The 18,724-nt window shown below is 41.8% G+C and overlaps 1 protein-coding gene and 1 long non-coding RNA gene across 2 annotated transcripts in view; both read left to right on the plus strand.

The window, feature by feature from the left end:
* The window catches only part of LOC311036805, a 4,586-nt gene extending 2,599 nt beyond the window's left edge, over positions 1-1,987 (plus strand). The window contains exon 3 of the long non-coding RNA XR_014599893.1: positions 1,862-1,987. This is a non-coding gene — a long non-coding RNA (uncharacterized lncRNA). The remainder of the gene's footprint in view (positions 1-1,861) is intronic.
* Positions 1-18,724, plus strand: part of cnksr1 (connector enhancer of kinase suppressor of Ras 1) — a 38,238-nt gene that overhangs the window by 13,502 nt on the left and 6,012 nt on the right. Inside the window, exons 5-15 of the mRNA XM_084045773.1 lie at positions 2,493-2,534; positions 3,415-3,534; positions 6,712-6,771; positions 9,163-9,231; positions 9,712-9,840; positions 11,487-11,689; positions 13,613-13,752; positions 14,067-14,272; positions 14,381-14,414; positions 14,513-14,688; positions 17,527-17,600. Coding sequence (XP_083901899.1) covers positions 2,493-2,534; positions 3,415-3,534; positions 6,712-6,771; positions 9,163-9,231; positions 9,712-9,840; positions 11,487-11,689; positions 13,613-13,752; positions 14,067-14,272; positions 14,381-14,414; positions 14,513-14,688; positions 17,527-17,600 — 1,253 coding nt within the window. The remainder of the gene's footprint in view (positions 1-2,492; positions 2,535-3,414; positions 3,535-6,711; positions 6,772-9,162; positions 9,232-9,711; positions 9,841-11,486; positions 11,690-13,612; positions 13,753-14,066; positions 14,273-14,380; positions 14,415-14,512; positions 14,689-17,526; positions 17,601-18,724) is intronic.

The raw sequence follows: 18,724 nt of genomic DNA on the forward strand, positions 1-18,724 counted from the left end.
TCATGGCAGAAGCGCAAGTAACATGTATTATGTCGTCCACCTGTGACCTGACAGACATGTCCACGTGTCATTTCCTGTTGTGTGGTACAGTGGATTACAAAAGGGGCTGATATAATTAGAAATACAGTTGTGTTATTGTGTTAATTTCACATTTAACATTAATGTTTGTTAGTTAACCCCCTGAACCTTAGTGTCCCTATTCTGGGGTGAAAAAGGAGGGTGCCTCGACCCCGGTCAAAGACGTATATAGGGTTAAGTGGTTAAAGTTTCTTAGTTAGATTAATATTTTACTGTGTAGCACCTTGCAGACACACAAGGGCTGATATATTATGTACTGTAAGCATACAAAATGTGTTTTGTGGTTATGTCTACAAAGCAGGGCTGATACATTTGACGGCCTAAACGACAGCTAGTCTTCCTTGGGTTCAGTGTCAGCAATCTGCTTTACGTTTTTCTATTTCTTTGTAACACTAGATACCTGATGAAGGTCTGGTGACCAAAACGTTATATCAATGAAATTGTATGTAATTGAAGATAGTGTGTGTTATTTATTTAGCATGTTGTTTCAAACAGATGCTAGGTTTGATGTTTACCTGCTACCCACGTTTCTTTGAAGCACCACATTGTTCGCTTTGCACTCTACTATTTGTTGACTAGGTTTCATGCCATTTCCTCTGATTTTGCACTTGTCGTTCTGGATAAGAGCATCGTGTCTAAAGTGTAAATTGTAAGCTACTTTCTGTCAATGCACACACGTTTTTACGACAGCAAAATAGTATTTGCAAATTATTCCTAGTGTTTGTTTTAACCTGCTCGGTGGTTGTGTTTTACCACTTCAATGCACTTCAAATATCATTAGGTAAATCCCAAGTCAATGACAGAAATAATGTAATTGCATGTTCCTGTCTAAACCACCTGCCGTGATTGTACACCTATACCTACCAATACGGTGCCTAAGAGGGACACCATAAAAAGATAAAAAGTATTTGCACATGTTCAGTACATCAGTGCAATAGTTTCATGGTAGCAGGTTGCTGTGTGATGGCTTAACTGGTTCAATGAAACGGGTTAATCACTGTTGCATGTAAACAGTGAATCATGCCAAGACTACTTTGGCTTGAGTTGGGGATCACGGCAGAAATCAGGATATGTTTAGATGTTTATACAAGACACTTAGTGGTGTGGTTTGATAAATAAATGCTCTCTTGTACGTCGCACACACACACATACACACGCACACACACACACACACACACACACACACACACACACACACACACACACACACACACACACACACACACACACACACACACACACACACACACACACAACCTAAGGGCACTATACTATGACACAGGTATACAATTTAGGCATTTAGCAGATTCTCTTAATCCAGAGCGATTTACAGTGAGATATACTCACACGAGTAAAGTCTTTAGTGTTAGCTTATAAACTTGCAACTCTAAGAGTGTACAAATGTAACCAAATGGACCCCATTTGTACACTCAGAGTTAAATTAACACTGGACTTTAGTATGCACAAATGCTGCAAAGCTGAATGCAAATAACATCCATGATATCACCCTCTCGCTCCATGACCCCACCGCATAGCGTCATAGCCTGGAATTAGCCCAGTAATCCAGAACAGCATTTAGTACTGTTCTCCCGCTAGATTTCACAAGGCTTAGTCAACAGGTACAATCCTTCTTTCCTTCATTCCCTCCCTCCCTCTTCTCTCCTCTTCTCAGCTCATCTCATCTGCCCGCCCACCACAGTCTTTTATTGCTCTTCTTATTGGCCGCTTCCTTCTTCCTCGCTCCTACTTTCACGGCTGACCTCTTGCTCTCTTCCTCTCTCAGGCCGGCTGACTCTGGTGGCCCGCTACGCTCTGTCTGTTTTCCCTAAGAGGAATCCTGCATGTCAATGACTTCCTCCTACAAACCAGGGATTTAGCAGTCAGGTTCAACTGTGTTGACTCAACCCTGTTAAGTATCCGTGACTTTGACCGCTAACACCCGCTGACACAAGCGCACATTTTGTGTGTGTGCGTGTGTGTGTGAGTGTGCGTGTGTGTGTGCACGTGTGTGCGCGCCTACGTGTGTGTGTGTGTGTGTGTGTGTGTGTGTGTGTGTGTGTGAGAGAGTGATTTTGTATGTTCAGAGTTTTGTGTGAATCCTGATCCTCCTGAGTGTGGACATACCGTACATGTAGACTCCTGCTCATGTCAGAAGAATTGGTTAGATGAAAAAAACAAAAACAAGCAAATGAGGTCATAGACAGGGGTCCTGGGTAGACGCCATTCACGCCTCTGGAACTCCTGTGGTGTGACCACTTCCTGGTTCGATGGAGCTTGCTTTGAAAGAGGAACTAGGACACAGAATTTCTGAGTTAGCCTGCCCCATTTCCAGCTAATCAATATGAATGCATTAACAAATACAGTGTGGTGTTATTTTGACATTTGAACTCAACTGTCTCCATTCCTCCCAACAGGACTCCACAGTATACGAGAAAGAAAAAGATATCATCGCTATTGTAAGTGCACTGATATTTTGTACCTTTCTTTCTACCTTTTGTTCCACTTTCCAGGTGACTGTGTTTTGTTGTAGCTTGTGAGCATGTTGGGATATGAGAGATTTGTTTTTATGTTGCCCCAACAAATGATAGCATTAGCATACTATTGTTATAATACCGGTAATCTCTCAAGAACAGATTCCGACCTGCGGTGGAATCTGTCGGAGCGGTTCGTCCTAACCAGTGCGCATTGGCTAAAAGTGGGCGTGCCTTCAGATCAGGAAGTGGGCCGCGCTTTACCCAATCAAATGTAGTGGGCGGGATTCACGTGTCCATCCACCATGATCCACCCTCCCCCCCTCGAAACTAGCCGAAACTAATTTAACAATAGCGTCCTCGGAGCGGACAAAACCACGGAAAGATATTCACATTTTAAATTACTCTTTCATCATAGAAACAAGTGGGCTTATAACCAAAACCATCCATGTTCTCTGGGAGAAGTGGTGTTAGTGTTCCGTGTAGAAATATTGTTAGTGGGAATGAAAACATGGTCGCACCAACCGGAAGTGATGCGCTATAGGCAGACATGAAACCGGTGTTTCCCTGCGCTCTAGTCTAACATTATACTCCTGCCAGACTCCACAGAATATCAGAAAAGCAGAGGTCGCTGTTTTTCATTTTCTGTGGGGTCTGGCTACGCGAGACTATAATACCGGTAATACTATGTATGTTAGCAGCTGGCGCTATATCCAAGTGACAGAATGTGACACATAGGGGTGCTATTCTTTTTTGTATCCAGTGACTATAAAGTTTATTCCAGCTATTATTATGAATTCACAATATACAAGACCATAATAATATTTTATCTCTCAGTAAATCCTGGTGTTCTTTTGTTTTGCAGTGTCGTCAGCTGGTGGCGGTGTGTGATGAGATTTTGAAGTCTAGCCCTGATGCTATCCTTACCCATACTGCTCAGCTAGAGAGTGTGGACCTGGTGCCTACATCACCCGGAGAGCAATTGGTAAACCAAGCTCTCTTGCTCTTAACCTATTAAGACCGGGAACGCGTCTGTGTCATTTTAGATGTCTTTGGCTATTTTTGAAAAATCGTGAAAATTTGTGTAAATATAAGTAAAGTAAGGGCATTCATTTACAAAGAAAATAAAAATATGAAAAGTTTAAATATGGAGATAAAAGGTTTCTACCCGACAGCAACGATATACTGTATCGTCACTGCTTGGCAGAAACCATGTCCACATTTTTTTTGTTTTGTTTTATAAATGTTTGCCCTATTTTATACTTTGTTTTGACTTATAATGACATGCCGAAAAATAGGGATGCCAGATTGAAAGTAGTTAAATTTGTCTATGGGTTTTTATAAACATTTAACCAATGAAAATGATTAACAAGAGCTGATGACTAAACAATAACTACAGTGGTTCATTGTAAGGTTCTTTTCCTTCCAACGGTTTTGGACATACAAGGTTTCTGCCATGGTCTCTCTGTCTCCGTGGTTGCCTCCACACCATCTCATTCTACACCTCTGTCTCACTAATGTTCCCAGAGTCCACACTCATCCCCCTCTTATTCTTCCTTATCATTTGAAATCCTGATATCCATTTCTCACCTGCATCACTGTCATCATTCCGTCCCCTGTCACCACCTCTCTGTCATCCTTCAGGGCCCTTGTGTCGTGTGCCACTTTCTTGGCTCTAGTAATACTGTGATTTTCTCCCCTTTCTCATAGCTTCTCAGTGGTGTAAAGTAACTAAGTACATTCACTCAAGTACTGTACTTAAAGACGGGGTGCCGTGATTTTCAGTGATTTACCCCCCCCCCCTAAAACATAATCATTATTATGGTTATACTAGGAGGAAGATTTTTTTCAAAAAAGTGTACAGAAATTGTTAAAATTATGTTTTTATGTGGACACACCTCCAGTTCATTAAGTATACCTGGTTCTCACCTTAGCACCTCCTCCACCACCTTAGCACCACCCACCTGTCCTAGTCCCTCCTCCTCCTCATGCCCACACGATGATAATGATAATGAGGGGGAGGGTATGTTTTTACTATGTCACTAAAGCGCTGTTTCTCTATTGGCACGTTTGACCCTCAAGGTTTCAGCCTCCAGGTAGAAACTCAAAATAGTCAGAGAAGACATAAAACACCATAAAAACACCGCCAGGGGGCTTAATGAAGTTCTATCAACCTCATAGACACATGAAAAACAGAAAAAGTGCAAAACCATGGCACCACCTATTTAAGTACAGTTTTGAGGTATTAATTACTTTACCAGAGTATTTTCAATTTTCAGCACTTTTACTTCTACTCCACTACATCTCAGAGGCACATATTGTACTTTTACTCCACTACAAATATTAACTTTAGTTACTAGTTACTTTGTAGATTTGGATTATTATTACAAAACATACATTAACCACTTCAGCCCTATATACATTTCGGCCATTTGAAAATAGCCGATCTACAAGCTCACAATGCGTCGCGATGCGACGCATTGTGACCTTGTAGATCTGCAGTATTGATACTTTTACTCAAGTCAAAAATGTTAGTACTTTTCCCACCACTGTAGTTTCTCACCATCTTTCTCTAAAGAAAAGGGTATTTGTAGTGATCCCTGTGGGGACATTACTTCTCTAGCAGTGGTCCCATCCTATTAGCCCCAGGGGCCGCATGTGGAGTAATTAGGGGTTCCGTTTCTTGCTCAAGGGGCACCTTGACACAAAGCCTGGAGGCACCAGGGATTGAACCGAGAGCCTGCCGTGACCCAGACGGCCGATCTACCTCCTGAGACACTTTCGCCCATTAGTCTCTCATGTCCTCTTTTTCTCTCCCTGCTTATTCTCTATGCTTCTGTCAGTGACTCAGACCTGAACATAGAGCACTGGTATTGAACGTGGTATCCGTTAAATGATTGATAGTTGGAACCGAATGGACCCTTATGGGTCTGTAGCTCAGAGTGTCCAAATGGATCCAAATGGACCCGATGGACTCTAAAATTAACCCTGAGCTTTTTACAATGTAAGCACAGAGAGAACAACAGAGAACAATCTTTTATCCCACTATTTTTGTTACACATTTTTTCACCCAGTGCCAATTGCCTAAACTGTAATCCTGGGCGCTATTCTCCCTCTGCCAACCTGGGGAGAGCCCCGATCTGAGCTCATACTTCCTTCAATGCATGAGGAGTGAGCAGGCCGCTTCTTATCACCTGGCGGGGGAGTTTCCCCGCTAGAACGTAGCCCATGGAAGGAACACGTTATTACAACCAGTTCCTTTCCCCTCCATCAGGCAGTGCAGAGACCAGGGGGACACGGGGAGAACATGCAAACTCCACACAGAAAGGCCCTTTCGCCACAACTCTTACTTACACATCCCTCCTTTCTTCCATACCTCTTCTGTCTGCTCACTTTTCTTGTAGTTTTGATTTATTTATCTTGAAGTTAATTTAGCCACAAGCACTTTTAATGTCCTTGTTGCCCCCTCCGTTGTGCCCACTAGAATAGGATCTACGAGGTGAGATTATTAATAACAGAGTTATTGCCTGGGCTGTGTTCTGTCAGGGGAGCGCTCCGATCTCACAGCATCAGGGAGGCTTTGGACAGGCTTCCTTAATAATGATGTGTCATTAGTTACAGTACCTGCACACCCAGAGACACATTATGTAGCCTCGCTTCAGCACCTCCCTGCACTTTCTGCTCACCATCGTCATATAGACAGAGTTGTGTGCGTGTCACGTGTGTATGTGTGTTTGTGCATCTGTGTGTGGGTGTGGGTGGGTGTTGGAGTGAAGAGGGATTTTTTAGTTCAAATACATTGTTATTCTAATTATTGATTATAATCTGCATATGCTTTGCCAACAGCATGCAGTGAATCACTGATACAGTAGCTGCTCTCTGATAAAACACAGTGTCAGATTAAGGCCTGATTTATGTTTGATTGTGCACTGCTACAAAAAATAGCAGATCTACAAATTTGCAGATCTACATGTCACAGTGCTGGTAGATGGGGGAAATCCCTTTTGATTGTATTTTTTAAATTTACGTTCTATAATATTTTCATTATGAAACAAAACTATACTAAACTATTAGATTAATTCTGTATTACATACTGACCTCCACCTATCTCTTCTTTTTCGCCCTGTTTGTCTGTCTCTCTCTCTCTCTCTCCTTTGTTCAGGGCATAGAGATAACTTCAACAGGCTCTAGTAACCACTACGTGACTGGAACAGCTGCCCAGGTCAGTCAGTGTCTCACTCCACAGTCCTTCATTGACTCTGTGCCCTTCAGCAATGTCAGGTTAACAAGCAACATGTCTTAACCAGACCCTAGAGAAGCACAGTGTGCTGCAATGTTCTCATTTTCAGAGTCAGTCAGACCTAAAGGTTAACCTCAGCTGAGTCATTCTTTTTTCACAGGGCCGTTGCCACATTTTACAATGATACCTATAAGGATTACACTTCATTGAATTGTCTGGCGCTCAAGTCAGGTGCATAGAACCACCTACATGTTTCCAGTTCTATCGGTCCAGTGCTTCTCAAACCTTTCCAAGTCAAGGACCCCCAGTCTGTATTTGGCCGCGGACCTCCACCTGAAAAGGTTTTGTGCCAGGGACCCCCAGAAGCAAAGATTAGTGTTAAAATAAATTTGCTTTTTAAAATGAATATTGAATGATTTGCACATATTTTCAAGATTCTTAAAAAATAGCAGATCTACACGCTACATCATAGCGCGCACTCTGCGCCTTTGTGTATATCTGCTATTTTTGAATAGCCAAACTATAACATATGGTTAAAGTGGTTCAAATGATTGTGACACTATATTAACTAATTAACTAATGCTATAGTCTGTATAGTCCTATTCTAGTATGGTTAATCGATCAAGTTTAGAGTTTGCTTATCAATTCACTTAAAACTAAAGTGGGTTTAAGTTAGCTGATTGATTATAGTCAGTGATGGATTCGATTTGATTCCATTTGCTTTTAGGCAGACCAAATGCCAAGACTGAAGAGAGAGCCAAAGATCATGGAAATTACTTGATACATGTGCAAGTGTGTGTTGTAAGCATAGAGTGTTTATCTAACAGAGTATGGAGAGCTGGTAAAAGGAGTGCTGGAGCAGCTCTCCGGTGGGACAGAGATAGAGATGTTATTTTTCCATGATGTCACCATCAGAATACCCCAGACTCCCCTGCTACTTACTTACATTACTGCTGACTGCTAATGAGATACGGAGTGAGAGAGACATGTGGATACAGATGAAATGGAGATAAAAGGATGAAATATGATTACAACAAATGTGCTTTACTACCAGGACCAGCTTTGAGTTTTAGTTTAATTTTAATCCCTGTCTGGAAGAGGCCTATCTCCATTAACCTCTACACGCTGTGTTCCAATAGAGTTTTATACGACGCTTGCGGTACATGAATGTTAGAGAAAAACGCCATAGTTCAACATCTCTGTCAAAATATACGTTGAAACAACAATTGTTTTCTACAAGAACTTTCAGTCACAATGTATAGTTTCCTTTATGCAGATGCTGGCTTGTTTACAGACATTACACATAAATCCAAAATTACACTTTGTCGCATGACAGTGATTGATTTTCAAGCTAACAGCGCATCATGTTGCATTGCTAGCTGTGTGCCATATTATTTATAGCCAGGCTTCATAGGTGCATGAAGTATCTGGGCAATACTTCATGGTCTTATACTGCTCACATCTCTCTGCCTAGCTATTCTACTACGCAGACTCACAAGAACACAAGTGTGGTTTAATTGAGTAATTTTTGTTAAGGTCAACTTGGTCAGACAAGCACCGTTAATATGGTTATGTTGACATTGTGTTGGTGTGGTAAGTGGTTAAGGTTTGAGTAAGTCTCTAGGGAGGGCATTCAGTGACAGAATGTCATAAGCTTTTACAAAAGTCAGATGGCAGAACCCATGAACACCTTTGAGTTTCAAAACTGGACTATGCAAATCAATAACCGTGAGAAACCTTCATGTCTATATACAGTACATGTATTCACACACAAAATACTGTAAATCACTGGCCTGGACATGGCATGGCTACAGTACAAATAGAATACCCCGTCTCTCAATGAAAATAAGCATATTACTGTAACCTTGCCTCGGTAACGGGGTGGAGATGCTGGAATTCACAGAGAATGATCGCAGAATAAAACCCTGGATTGTTTTTGACAGAATACAGTGCCTTTTGTTATCACCATGGGTGATAGTCACTTAGTAATTCATACACAAGTCAAACAAAAGAGGCTTCTCTTCATCAGAGGTACCACGCTGTTTTTCCACTCACTGAGGGTTCTATCTGACCTTAAGCCTTACTTTGATTTGTTCTATCCAAAACCAAAAACACCAACACTGGTCACAATATTGCTAACCTAATTACTGATACAAAATGTGTTGTTCGCTCAGCCCAATGGTCTCTCAAGTTGATTTCCCATCTACTACCACTACTATCCCCCAAAACACTATCTTTGTATGTTGCTAGAATTAAGAGTAGAAGCTAAATCCCTAAATTGCAAATGTCATCCCAGGGGACAGTGGAAAGTAATAGCCATGGAGCCTGTGTTGTTTGGAGCCCTAAATCATCTCTTTTGCTCTTCTTTGACAGTCTCCAGCTGACTTTTGTGAGAAGATCCTTGCTGGAGATGAAGTTATTCAAGTCAATGACCAGATAGTGGTGAGTGTCCTTGGATACGTGTTTGTCGTCACACTGCACAGTATGTATGTAAGCTTCTTTCATTTTCCTGGTGCTTTCCTTTGTCATAACATGTTGAAAATACCTTTAACCCATTAAGACCTGAGGCCGGTTCTACAAATGCCTTCTAAATTAGTAGTTCTCACACTTTTCAAAAATGTAAAAAAAATAACAGATTTACAAGTTTGCGCTGTGAGCTTGTATAGCTAAGGCAAAAATCTAACACAGAGATTTTCCAGTTTTAATGGGTTAAATCAGTTTACTGTAAGATGTAAATTGGTCAGATTCCTGATATTGTTTTACTTAGTAATTACAGTTTCTGTTAAAAAAAAATCTGAAAGATCGAAAATAGCTGATCTACAAGCTGATGTGTGGCACATTGTGAGCTTGATCTATAATGACAATGACATGCCTAACAGGTCTTAACCGTGGGTTAACCGTCATGCACTTTGACACCATCAGGTGGGCTGGAGCAGAGATAACCTGGTGAAGAAACTGTTGGAGAACCCCAGTGGAGTGACTCTGGTCTTAAAAAAGGTCCCCGGGTCCCTTAAGCGCAGAGACACGATCCAGCAGCCCTCCTCTGCACAGGTACACCTCCTCTAAGCACCTGACCGTCACATATTGATCAACGTGTGAATCCATTGACATTCTTATCCCATTAAGACCTGAGGCCAATTCCAAAAATACCTTCTAAATCAGCTCTCACAACTTTTTTGTGCCAAGGGTTAGGGTGTATTTGTCCGCAGACCCCCATCGGAAAATGTTTTGTGCCAGGAAGAGAAAATGTGTGTTAAAAAAAATGCACAAAAATGTTCAAAATATTTTTCCAAAAATGCAAAAAAAAATAGCAGCTGTACAAGCTTGCAGCTTGGCACGAAGTGACGTGCTGTGAGCTTGTAGATCTGCTATTTTTGAGAACCACTGTTTTAAACCACTGTTCTAAATCAATAAATTCGAGTTTTTCGAAAAAATGTATGTTGCTATACTGTATATGTATAGCTAAAATCTAGTATCTTGGCTGCCGGAAAAAAGGCCTATAACATCTATAACCATAAATCTAGTGATCAAACTGACGATCTATGATTCCCTGCTGTGTGTGTACACTGTGATGGGAGGAGCCACATTACCAGGAAGTCCCCTCATACGCTGAGATGCTGTCAAAGGCTATCACTATGGCAACTGTGTTTTAGTCTTTGAACTATACAAACAGGATGTACAGTATACACACGCACATAAGCACACACTAAGTTCACATAACAAGTACCGTATTTCTCTCCCCCGTGTGACCATAACCGTGACAATGCGAAAGTTTGTCAATCCCTTGGGGTAAAGTAACACGCAGAGGGAGATGCGAATCAGCTGTGTGTCTCACTGCTTCTGCTGCAGCAGGTGTCCTGCTTTCACTGTGTGTGTGTGTGTGTGTGTGTGTGTGTGTGTGTGTGTGTGTGTGTGTGTGTGTGTGTGTGTGTGTGTGTGTGTGTGTGTGTGTGTGTGTGTGTGTGAGATTCCGTCTTGTTTCCATGTGTTTTTGTTCTCCCATCTGTTAAGCCACAAACCACATGTACGGAACACCATTCACATGACTTCTGCCTTGCTCACCCCCCATTCACCTCTAAACACACTTGCGCACATACCGTACGTACAGTGGTGGACTGTAACCAAGTACATTTACTTGAGTGCTGTACTCAAGTACATATTTTGAGTATCTGCACTCACTGTACATTTTTGGGGAAAACCTATACATTTTAATACAGCAATGCATTGATATTTAAATGGAAATGTACCTTGTAATTTCTACTTTTGAATACTTGAGTACCGGTACTTTTAAAAGCAAGTACTCCAGTGCTTTAAATCAAGTACAAATTTGACAGAGAAACTTTCACTTGTAGTTGGGTCATATTTGACCAGGAGTATCTTGTTGCTGTCGGGCAGAAACCTCTTATCTCCATATGTGTGGGGACTTTTTGTGTTCTTTCGTAACGCCTTACTTGATCATACTACAGTGTCACATAAAAGCATCCAAAGTAGCAGATTCACAAGCTTGAAACGTGGCATGAAGCGAAGCTTTTTGAGCGTTTTTTGAATCCTGAAAAGTAACTGTTTTGGATATATGAGGTTTCCACCCGAAAGAGACGATCTATACTTTGACTGAAGTACTGGGGTTGAGTGCTTTGTCCACCACTGCATACTTCCACACGCAAAAAACGAACTCCCTGTGTTTTCTGATTTCTTAGAAGGAAGAGCAGGAGGAAGAGAGAAGGGAGGAAGAGGAGGAGGAGGTGGAGGAGGACGAGGAGCGCGAGGGGGAGGTGCAAGAAGACGAAGAGGACAGTGAACAGGAAGAAGAAGAGGAGGAGGAGGAGGAGGAGGAGGAGCATAATCAGAGACACTCCATATTTGAGAGGGTTGCAGCTTCAGTCAGGTCCTTGTCTTTCAGGTGAGAGGATCGTCCACACACACACACACACACACACGCACGCACACACACACACACACACACACACACACACACACACACACACACACACACACACACACACACACACACACACACACACACACACACACACACACACACACACACACACACACACACACACACAGCTAAGAGGATTTTATACCCAAGAAAGCCTATGGCTTGTTTCCATTGGGGTCCTTTGTACTCAATTCATCGAAGTATTGAATATTACAATATTACCTGTATTAAAGTTGAGTTATCTAACACTGTGCGCCTGCCTCAAGCAGACACATGTATTCCTCACTGAAACACCCACCTTTAATTCTCACAAGGAGAGAAAAAAGTTTCCTGTACCAGCAAACCTTTCTGACCTGTGTTGTTAATCTGCCACAGGCCAGCGAATTTGTGATGAGATCAAATTGCAATAGCCACTGAGGCCATAACACCCACACCCACCACTCATGTCTGCACTGAAACAAACGAAAGGAGGAGAGGGAGAGAAACAGAAACAGACAGAGAGAGAGAGGAAGGGAGAAACAGAAAGGGACAGAGAGACAGTGGTGGAAGTAGTATTAATGTAGCCTACTCTGTTACAAGTAAAAGGTCTGTATTCAAAATATACTTAAAGTGCCAAAGTAAAAGTACTCAAATCCATCACAATTTGTAAAAATAGAAAATAGATGCTACACCACATGTCACAATGCATCGTGTTGTGAGCTTGTAAATTTCAGCTATTTTCAAGTAATTGTATGTTCTATCTATGTTTTGTAATAATCATCTAAATCTGCAAAGTAACTAGTAACTAAGGTTTTTTAAATCATTGTAGTGGACAAAGAATTACAACATTTGCCTCTTTGATGTAGTGGAGTAAAAGTATAACGGATAAAAAAGTGGTAAAGTTCCTCAAAATTGTACTTAAGTACAGCACTTGAATAAATGTACTTAGCTTGACTTTCCACCGCTGCAGAGAGAGAGAGAGAGAGAGAGAGAGAGAGAGAGAGAGAGAGAGAGAGAGAGATGAAAAGATAGGTAGTTGGGATGGAAAACCAGAAGGAGACAAAACAGAGAAACAGGAGAAGGGCGGGGAAAAGGAGTGTGTGAGAGAGAGAAGGAGTGGAAGGAGCAATGAAGGGAAGCAGAGCGAATGAAGGCAGGCAGTAAATAATCCTGTCCTCCTAACCTCATGCTCCACAACTCCAGCATTCCTCTGAGAGAGTGAGAGAAGCTGTATGAGTCTACAGGCTGTTTAGAGACATATTTCATCCTGGCAGGAATGGTGTTTTATCTTTTGCAGCCTATAGTTGCGCCATTACCGATAACACACAGCTGGATGGGCACCTGTAATGTTCATGAGCGTTTAATGGAACCCGGCCATTCGTCGTGGGATTGTTGTTATTTGGTTGTACTGTTTACTGAATAGCGGACAGTATACTTTATTGTTCTCATGTGTCTGTATAAAAAAGGCATACGTATATTTACCTTTCCATGACTGCCCTTTCTGCTTAATAAAAACTTAATAAAAGAGTAGAGCACTCACCTTTGGACCACAACGTTCTTGGTTTGACTATTAACGCAGCGTATGAGTAGCACGGCTTCGGCTAGGGTAACTAGTAGTGGGAGCTGATGGTAGGTGTTGCACTCTACCTCAGTGCTAGACCAAGGGGTCTAGCACATTGCACATTGAAAAGGGGATAGACACTCTTGTTCTCGGCCGATACCGAAAATAAGCCAACTCCGACCTAGTTTCTTACTACTTACTGAACATAAAGTAGTCAGGAATTAACAACATTTGAGAAGTTCTGAGCTAGGAAATATAATATAATATTCCACCCAAACAATAGAGTTGTGAGCTCCCTGTATTAATTGTGATATTTTATTCTTCTCCTTGTGCATGTCATCCAGGAAGGCCATTCACGGGCCGGGGGTAACTCCACAGCCCATGGGACAGGAGGAGTCAGAACTGTCCTCTGATAGAGGATTGGATGGAAGTCTGACCGTCACTTCACATGAAGACCAACAGGGGGGGCTATCACCACTGTCAGGTATAGGAGTGAAGCATGTACAGACTAGTCATTATGGTATATAGAGTCCACAGCTTGTGCATCACAAAGCTACAAACTGCCCACAGATCCTATCTTTGACATCATATAGTTGACAGATTACACACACAATAGTGACAATAGTGGTCTGTAGTATTAGTACAGCTACCACACATTTTCTGTAACTGAATTAATCACACCAAACTGGTTCTTCAAGTAGGCCTAGGTTAAAACTATGTAAATACTATTTGACCCAGGTCGACTAAGCTTGTGGAGTTGAGTAGCTGTCTGTTGTTAACCTTTGTGAATGTCTTTAGGGGAGTCTGGGGGCGTGGAACGTTTAAGGCTCTCACCTAGACTCAGGAGAGACAGATCATTGTCACCCAGAAGCCATTTCCCTGCATTATCGACATCGCCCAGAAGTCCTCGGAGTCCCCGAAGTCCAAGAAGTCCCTCCCCTGGGGGTGAGGGACTTGCAAGAGCTAGCGTCAGTTCCTGTCCTGAAATGACTGGACTCAGGGTGGTGAGAGGAAAATGTTTAATTGACCATATTCACATTTCTTCACATTTTTGTTGATGAACACTCCAAAAGCAGACTTAGTAACGGAAATGAAATATCTCTCTATTTCAGGAAATTAAAGAACCAAAAAAGATTTCTACGAAAGGTAAGATAATGTTTGGCGTGTTCACATTCAAGGAGACATCTTCCTTGATGCCTCTCAAACATCACTCATTGGAAGCGTATCTCCTTTGACTCTCCCAGGTATGACGACGGCTCTGAGTAGACGTCGCGTGTCGTGCCGTGAGCTGGGTCGTCCTGACTGTGACGGCTGGCTGTGGAAGAAGAGGAAGGAGAGCAGTGTCTTCATTGCCCAGAAGTGGCAGCGTTTCTGGTTTGTCCTCAAAGGCCCTTCTCTCTACTGGTACACCAGCCAACAGGTAGGGACACATTCATAGCTCTTATTCAGCTCCATTCATATTAATGATGCTGCTCCCTGTCCCTGATCCAATTTTGGGTCGTGGGGGTGACGCCTATTTAACAGCACCATGAATGGGACAGAAGGCATATGTAGACCGTTATCGATCCCACAGGGGAAATTCAGTTTCAGCTTCACCCAGCAGATGGCTGCTGAGATTGTCATGATGAGCACTTGCAGGGGAACTGTTAGGGGTTAAGGGTCTTGCTCCTGGACACTTCGACACATACTGTAGGCGGACCAGCTTGCAAATTGGCAACCTTTTGATTATCAGACGGCTCAAAACACTCTGCAGGTCATCAGTCTGTATTAGGCCAGTTATTCTGAACCTTTTTAAATTCAAGGACCCCAGTTTCATTTGAATTAGGCCACAGGCCCCCATTTGAGTTACAGACCTGTAAGGGTCCATTTGGTATCTAGGTATCAATAATTGAGTCAGGGACCCCCTGGAACCTGTTAGGCCTCGTACTGATGAGGGGAGAATTATAGGGAGAGGATCTTATCCAAAGGGAGGCTTATTGGACACACTTACAGACTGAGTATCTTAGGGGTTTAAATTATGTCTTGTTTTGAGTACAGTTGGTTATTATGTGTATTTTTAGTTTCTGTGGCGTTTCTGCACATCATGAGTTTACATAATTTGCATGCATGCATTTTCTTGTTTGTGTGGAAATACATTGGTTTGAGCTGTCTGTTGCAATAGCAGAATGTGATACATTTTTTTATGACAGATTTGTTCTTATTACTAGTAGTTGTCTTTATGACATGTATTAGCTGGTTGCTAACACCCGGCAGGTTCCTGGCTGCTGTTTAATAGGGGTCACACCCACATGTCTCAGAAACGTTGAGGAAAGCCTAGAGCTGAAAGGTGTCAGTTTCCTTCTACTGTTATTAAAAGTGTCACATACGGTACTTATTTGTGAGTGCTAATGACTTCATCTTCGATTTGGTCGGCACCCATTATACTCAGAAGACCTATGAGTTGAGCATGCCAGTTCCGCTGTTTGAGCTGGTCATCCTCAGTCTATCGCAGGGCAAACAAAACTTTTTGTTAACCAATTTCACCCTGGCGTCCCTATTTTGGATGTGCCATTATAGGCGAAAATGTTAAAAACTTTTCCAAACAGTTCAAAACGTTTTGACATTTGACGTTTTTTTTCTCAAAACATTCAAAAACTGCAGATCTACGTGCTCACATCATTGTAAGCTTGTAGATCGACTATTCCACAAGTTGAGAATAACATACTGTCTCCATAGAGAAAGAGACTCGGCCAGGAATCAAATCTCCGAACCTTGTTCCTGTGAGGAGCCACTGTCCAGCACCCTTTGTACCATTTACGTGGATTATATCATTACTGTCGGACAGAAACCTCTTATCTCCATATTTTAACTTTTTATGCCCTACTAAAAGTAGCAAAAATAGCTATCTTTGAATTTGAATCCTGAAACCTAACAGTTTTGGACATATGAGGTTTCCACCTGCAACGATAATAATGCCTTTACCCTGATCAAGTGCAGCCAACCCTTTGGTTATATCTTCATGCAGGTGGCTAAAGAATAGTTTTTATTAATAATTTAATGTGAATGAAAAAAAACTAGAGAACAATTTAAACCTCAGAAGAATGTAGCATTTGAACCGTTTTGGTACTGAACTTCCCCATTCTTTTATGGCATTGTCACTTTATTTTGTTCAAAAATATAGCTTGTCATCTGGGATCTCTGAAGAGCTCACAAATACGCTCTAAGCAATTTCAAAAGATTATTGCAAGTTGTTCCCCCATGTACACCAGAGTGTACGTGGGGGAATTGAAATGGTTGTTCTTTATCGAAAGTGTAATCAGCATTTGCACAAAGCGCTACCAGTAAATATCACAGTATATTAATGTGGGCGTACAGTACACAGTAAAATCCTTAACTCCAAAGAGTGTGCAGATGGCCTTCACTGTGTATGCATCCAATGGTATTTTGTCACAGGCTGATAAATATGTTTCATTATACTGCAGCTATTTCTTCTCATTGGCTTCAGTCAATGCCATATTATGTCTAGACTCCCTATATAGTCCAGGGGCCAGGCCATATTTTGGTACCACCTAAGGTGACCGTAAAGTTTTTGTATTTTTGTCTTCCTACATGTCTCTAGTTTATATTTTGGTATGATAACCCTTCCAATCTTGTAGCTTAATGGCAGTTATCACTACCTACTGGCTAATGTATCCGGTAGGAGACACAAAGTAGAATCTTTGTGTCTCCTACACCCGGGCATCAAATTATTGCGACAAAAAACAAAATATATCCATGTATTCAAGGCTTCATAGGGTGTGCAATTGATAGAAAATAAATATTTTTTTTGGGTGAACTCCTCCTTTAAGTTTCCCAGGGGGACTCTCTACCCATTCAGCTATGACCACCCTAGACCGAAGGAGGGTCAACTTTTACAAGCTTATGGAAAGCAGTCTTTTTGCAAACACCAAAAATCTGAGAAGTTATCAATTGCACACCCCATGAAGCCTTGAATACATGGATATATTTTGTTTTTTTTGTCGCAATAATTTGATGCCCGGGTGTAGGAGACACAAAGATTCTACTTTGTGTCTCCTACCGGATACATTAGCCAGTAGGTAGTGATAACTGCCATTAAGCTACAAGATTGGAAGGGTTATCATACCAAAATATAAACTAGAGGAATGTAGGAAGACAAAAATACAAAAACTTTACGGTCACCTTAGGTGGTACCAATTTGTGAAAATATCAGTGTTGGCCCCTGGACTAATATGGATTACTGGTGTGTTTGTGTCCACAGGAGGAGAAGGCAGAAGGTCTGGTCCAGATAGCCAGCTACAGCATAGAGAGCGCTGGAGAGCACAAGAGGAAATAGTAAGACTTAAGCATACATGATCTTGGTGTTACAATATCAGGGATTTGTTTAACCACTTAAAAACCCTAGCTTCCCAATTCTGGGCATAGGCGAACATTCAGCAAAAACACACAAATATTTAGGAAAAATAAGTGATCTACAAGCTTGCGTTATGTGCAGTGAGTGTGTAGATCTGCGTTTTTCAGAAAAGAGATTTGGTGTAGACGGAGAAAATTAGGGGACCAAAGCAAAGATAGACCCCTCGGGGAATCCCCCGGTCAACTGAAGTGTTTAAGGGTTTAACCACTTGAACCCCAGCATCCATATTCTGGGGGGCACATTGGCCAAAAAATAGCCGCTCTATAAGCTCACAATGCATCGCAATGCTGTGAGCTTGTTGATCGGCTATTTTTGGCAAAGGTTTTGGTGTGGACAGAAAAAAGCGGTCCAAGTACAGAGACAACTCAGGTCCAGTTTACTAAGTCTATCTAGAGGGTTTAAGTGGATAAGACTGTGTCTGACACATATTAGCTCTATCATGAAGCACAACAAAATGAGTTACAGTTGTCACAAAGTGGGAGTGCAAAGAGCATAAAAATAAACTAGTAGTAGTTTCAAAAATGGACCAGGATGCAGTAAAACTAAGTTTGCAAAAAATGTACAACTGAAGAACATACTACAAAAAATAAATAAATCAAGCAACACAAATGAACAGAGAGGCCCTCTCCCCATAGCAGCATACACTTCTACTGAGCTGTTTCCCTTATATACTCTGCAGACTCCACCCTTCCATTTCAAATCGACCAACCACAGTACAATAGCAATCCACCGAAGATGCACCCCATGTTCTAATCAATCAGCTAACAGGATTAACATGCACCCCTCAATCAGATCTTCAGGCACCAATCACCCAACTCCACAGCTAGGCTTCAGGCACCAATCACCCAACTCCACAGCTAGGCTTCAGACACCAATCACCCAACTCCACAGCTAGGCTTCAACAGGCCGCTCCCCCATAACAGCATCTTCCAGTGCAGAGATTCCAGTCACAACAGAATGTGCTCCTTCTGTGTGACTGGCAATGTACAAGTGATGCATAACATACATTTAAATATGAATGTGTACTGCTGAATTACTTTGGCTA

Source organism: Gymnoscopelus microlampas, assembly GCF_963454915.1.
Source record: "Gymnoscopelus microlampas genome assembly, chromosome: 20".
Taxonomy (NCBI): Eukaryota; Metazoa; Chordata; class Actinopteri; order Myctophiformes; family Myctophidae; genus Gymnoscopelus; species Gymnoscopelus microlampas.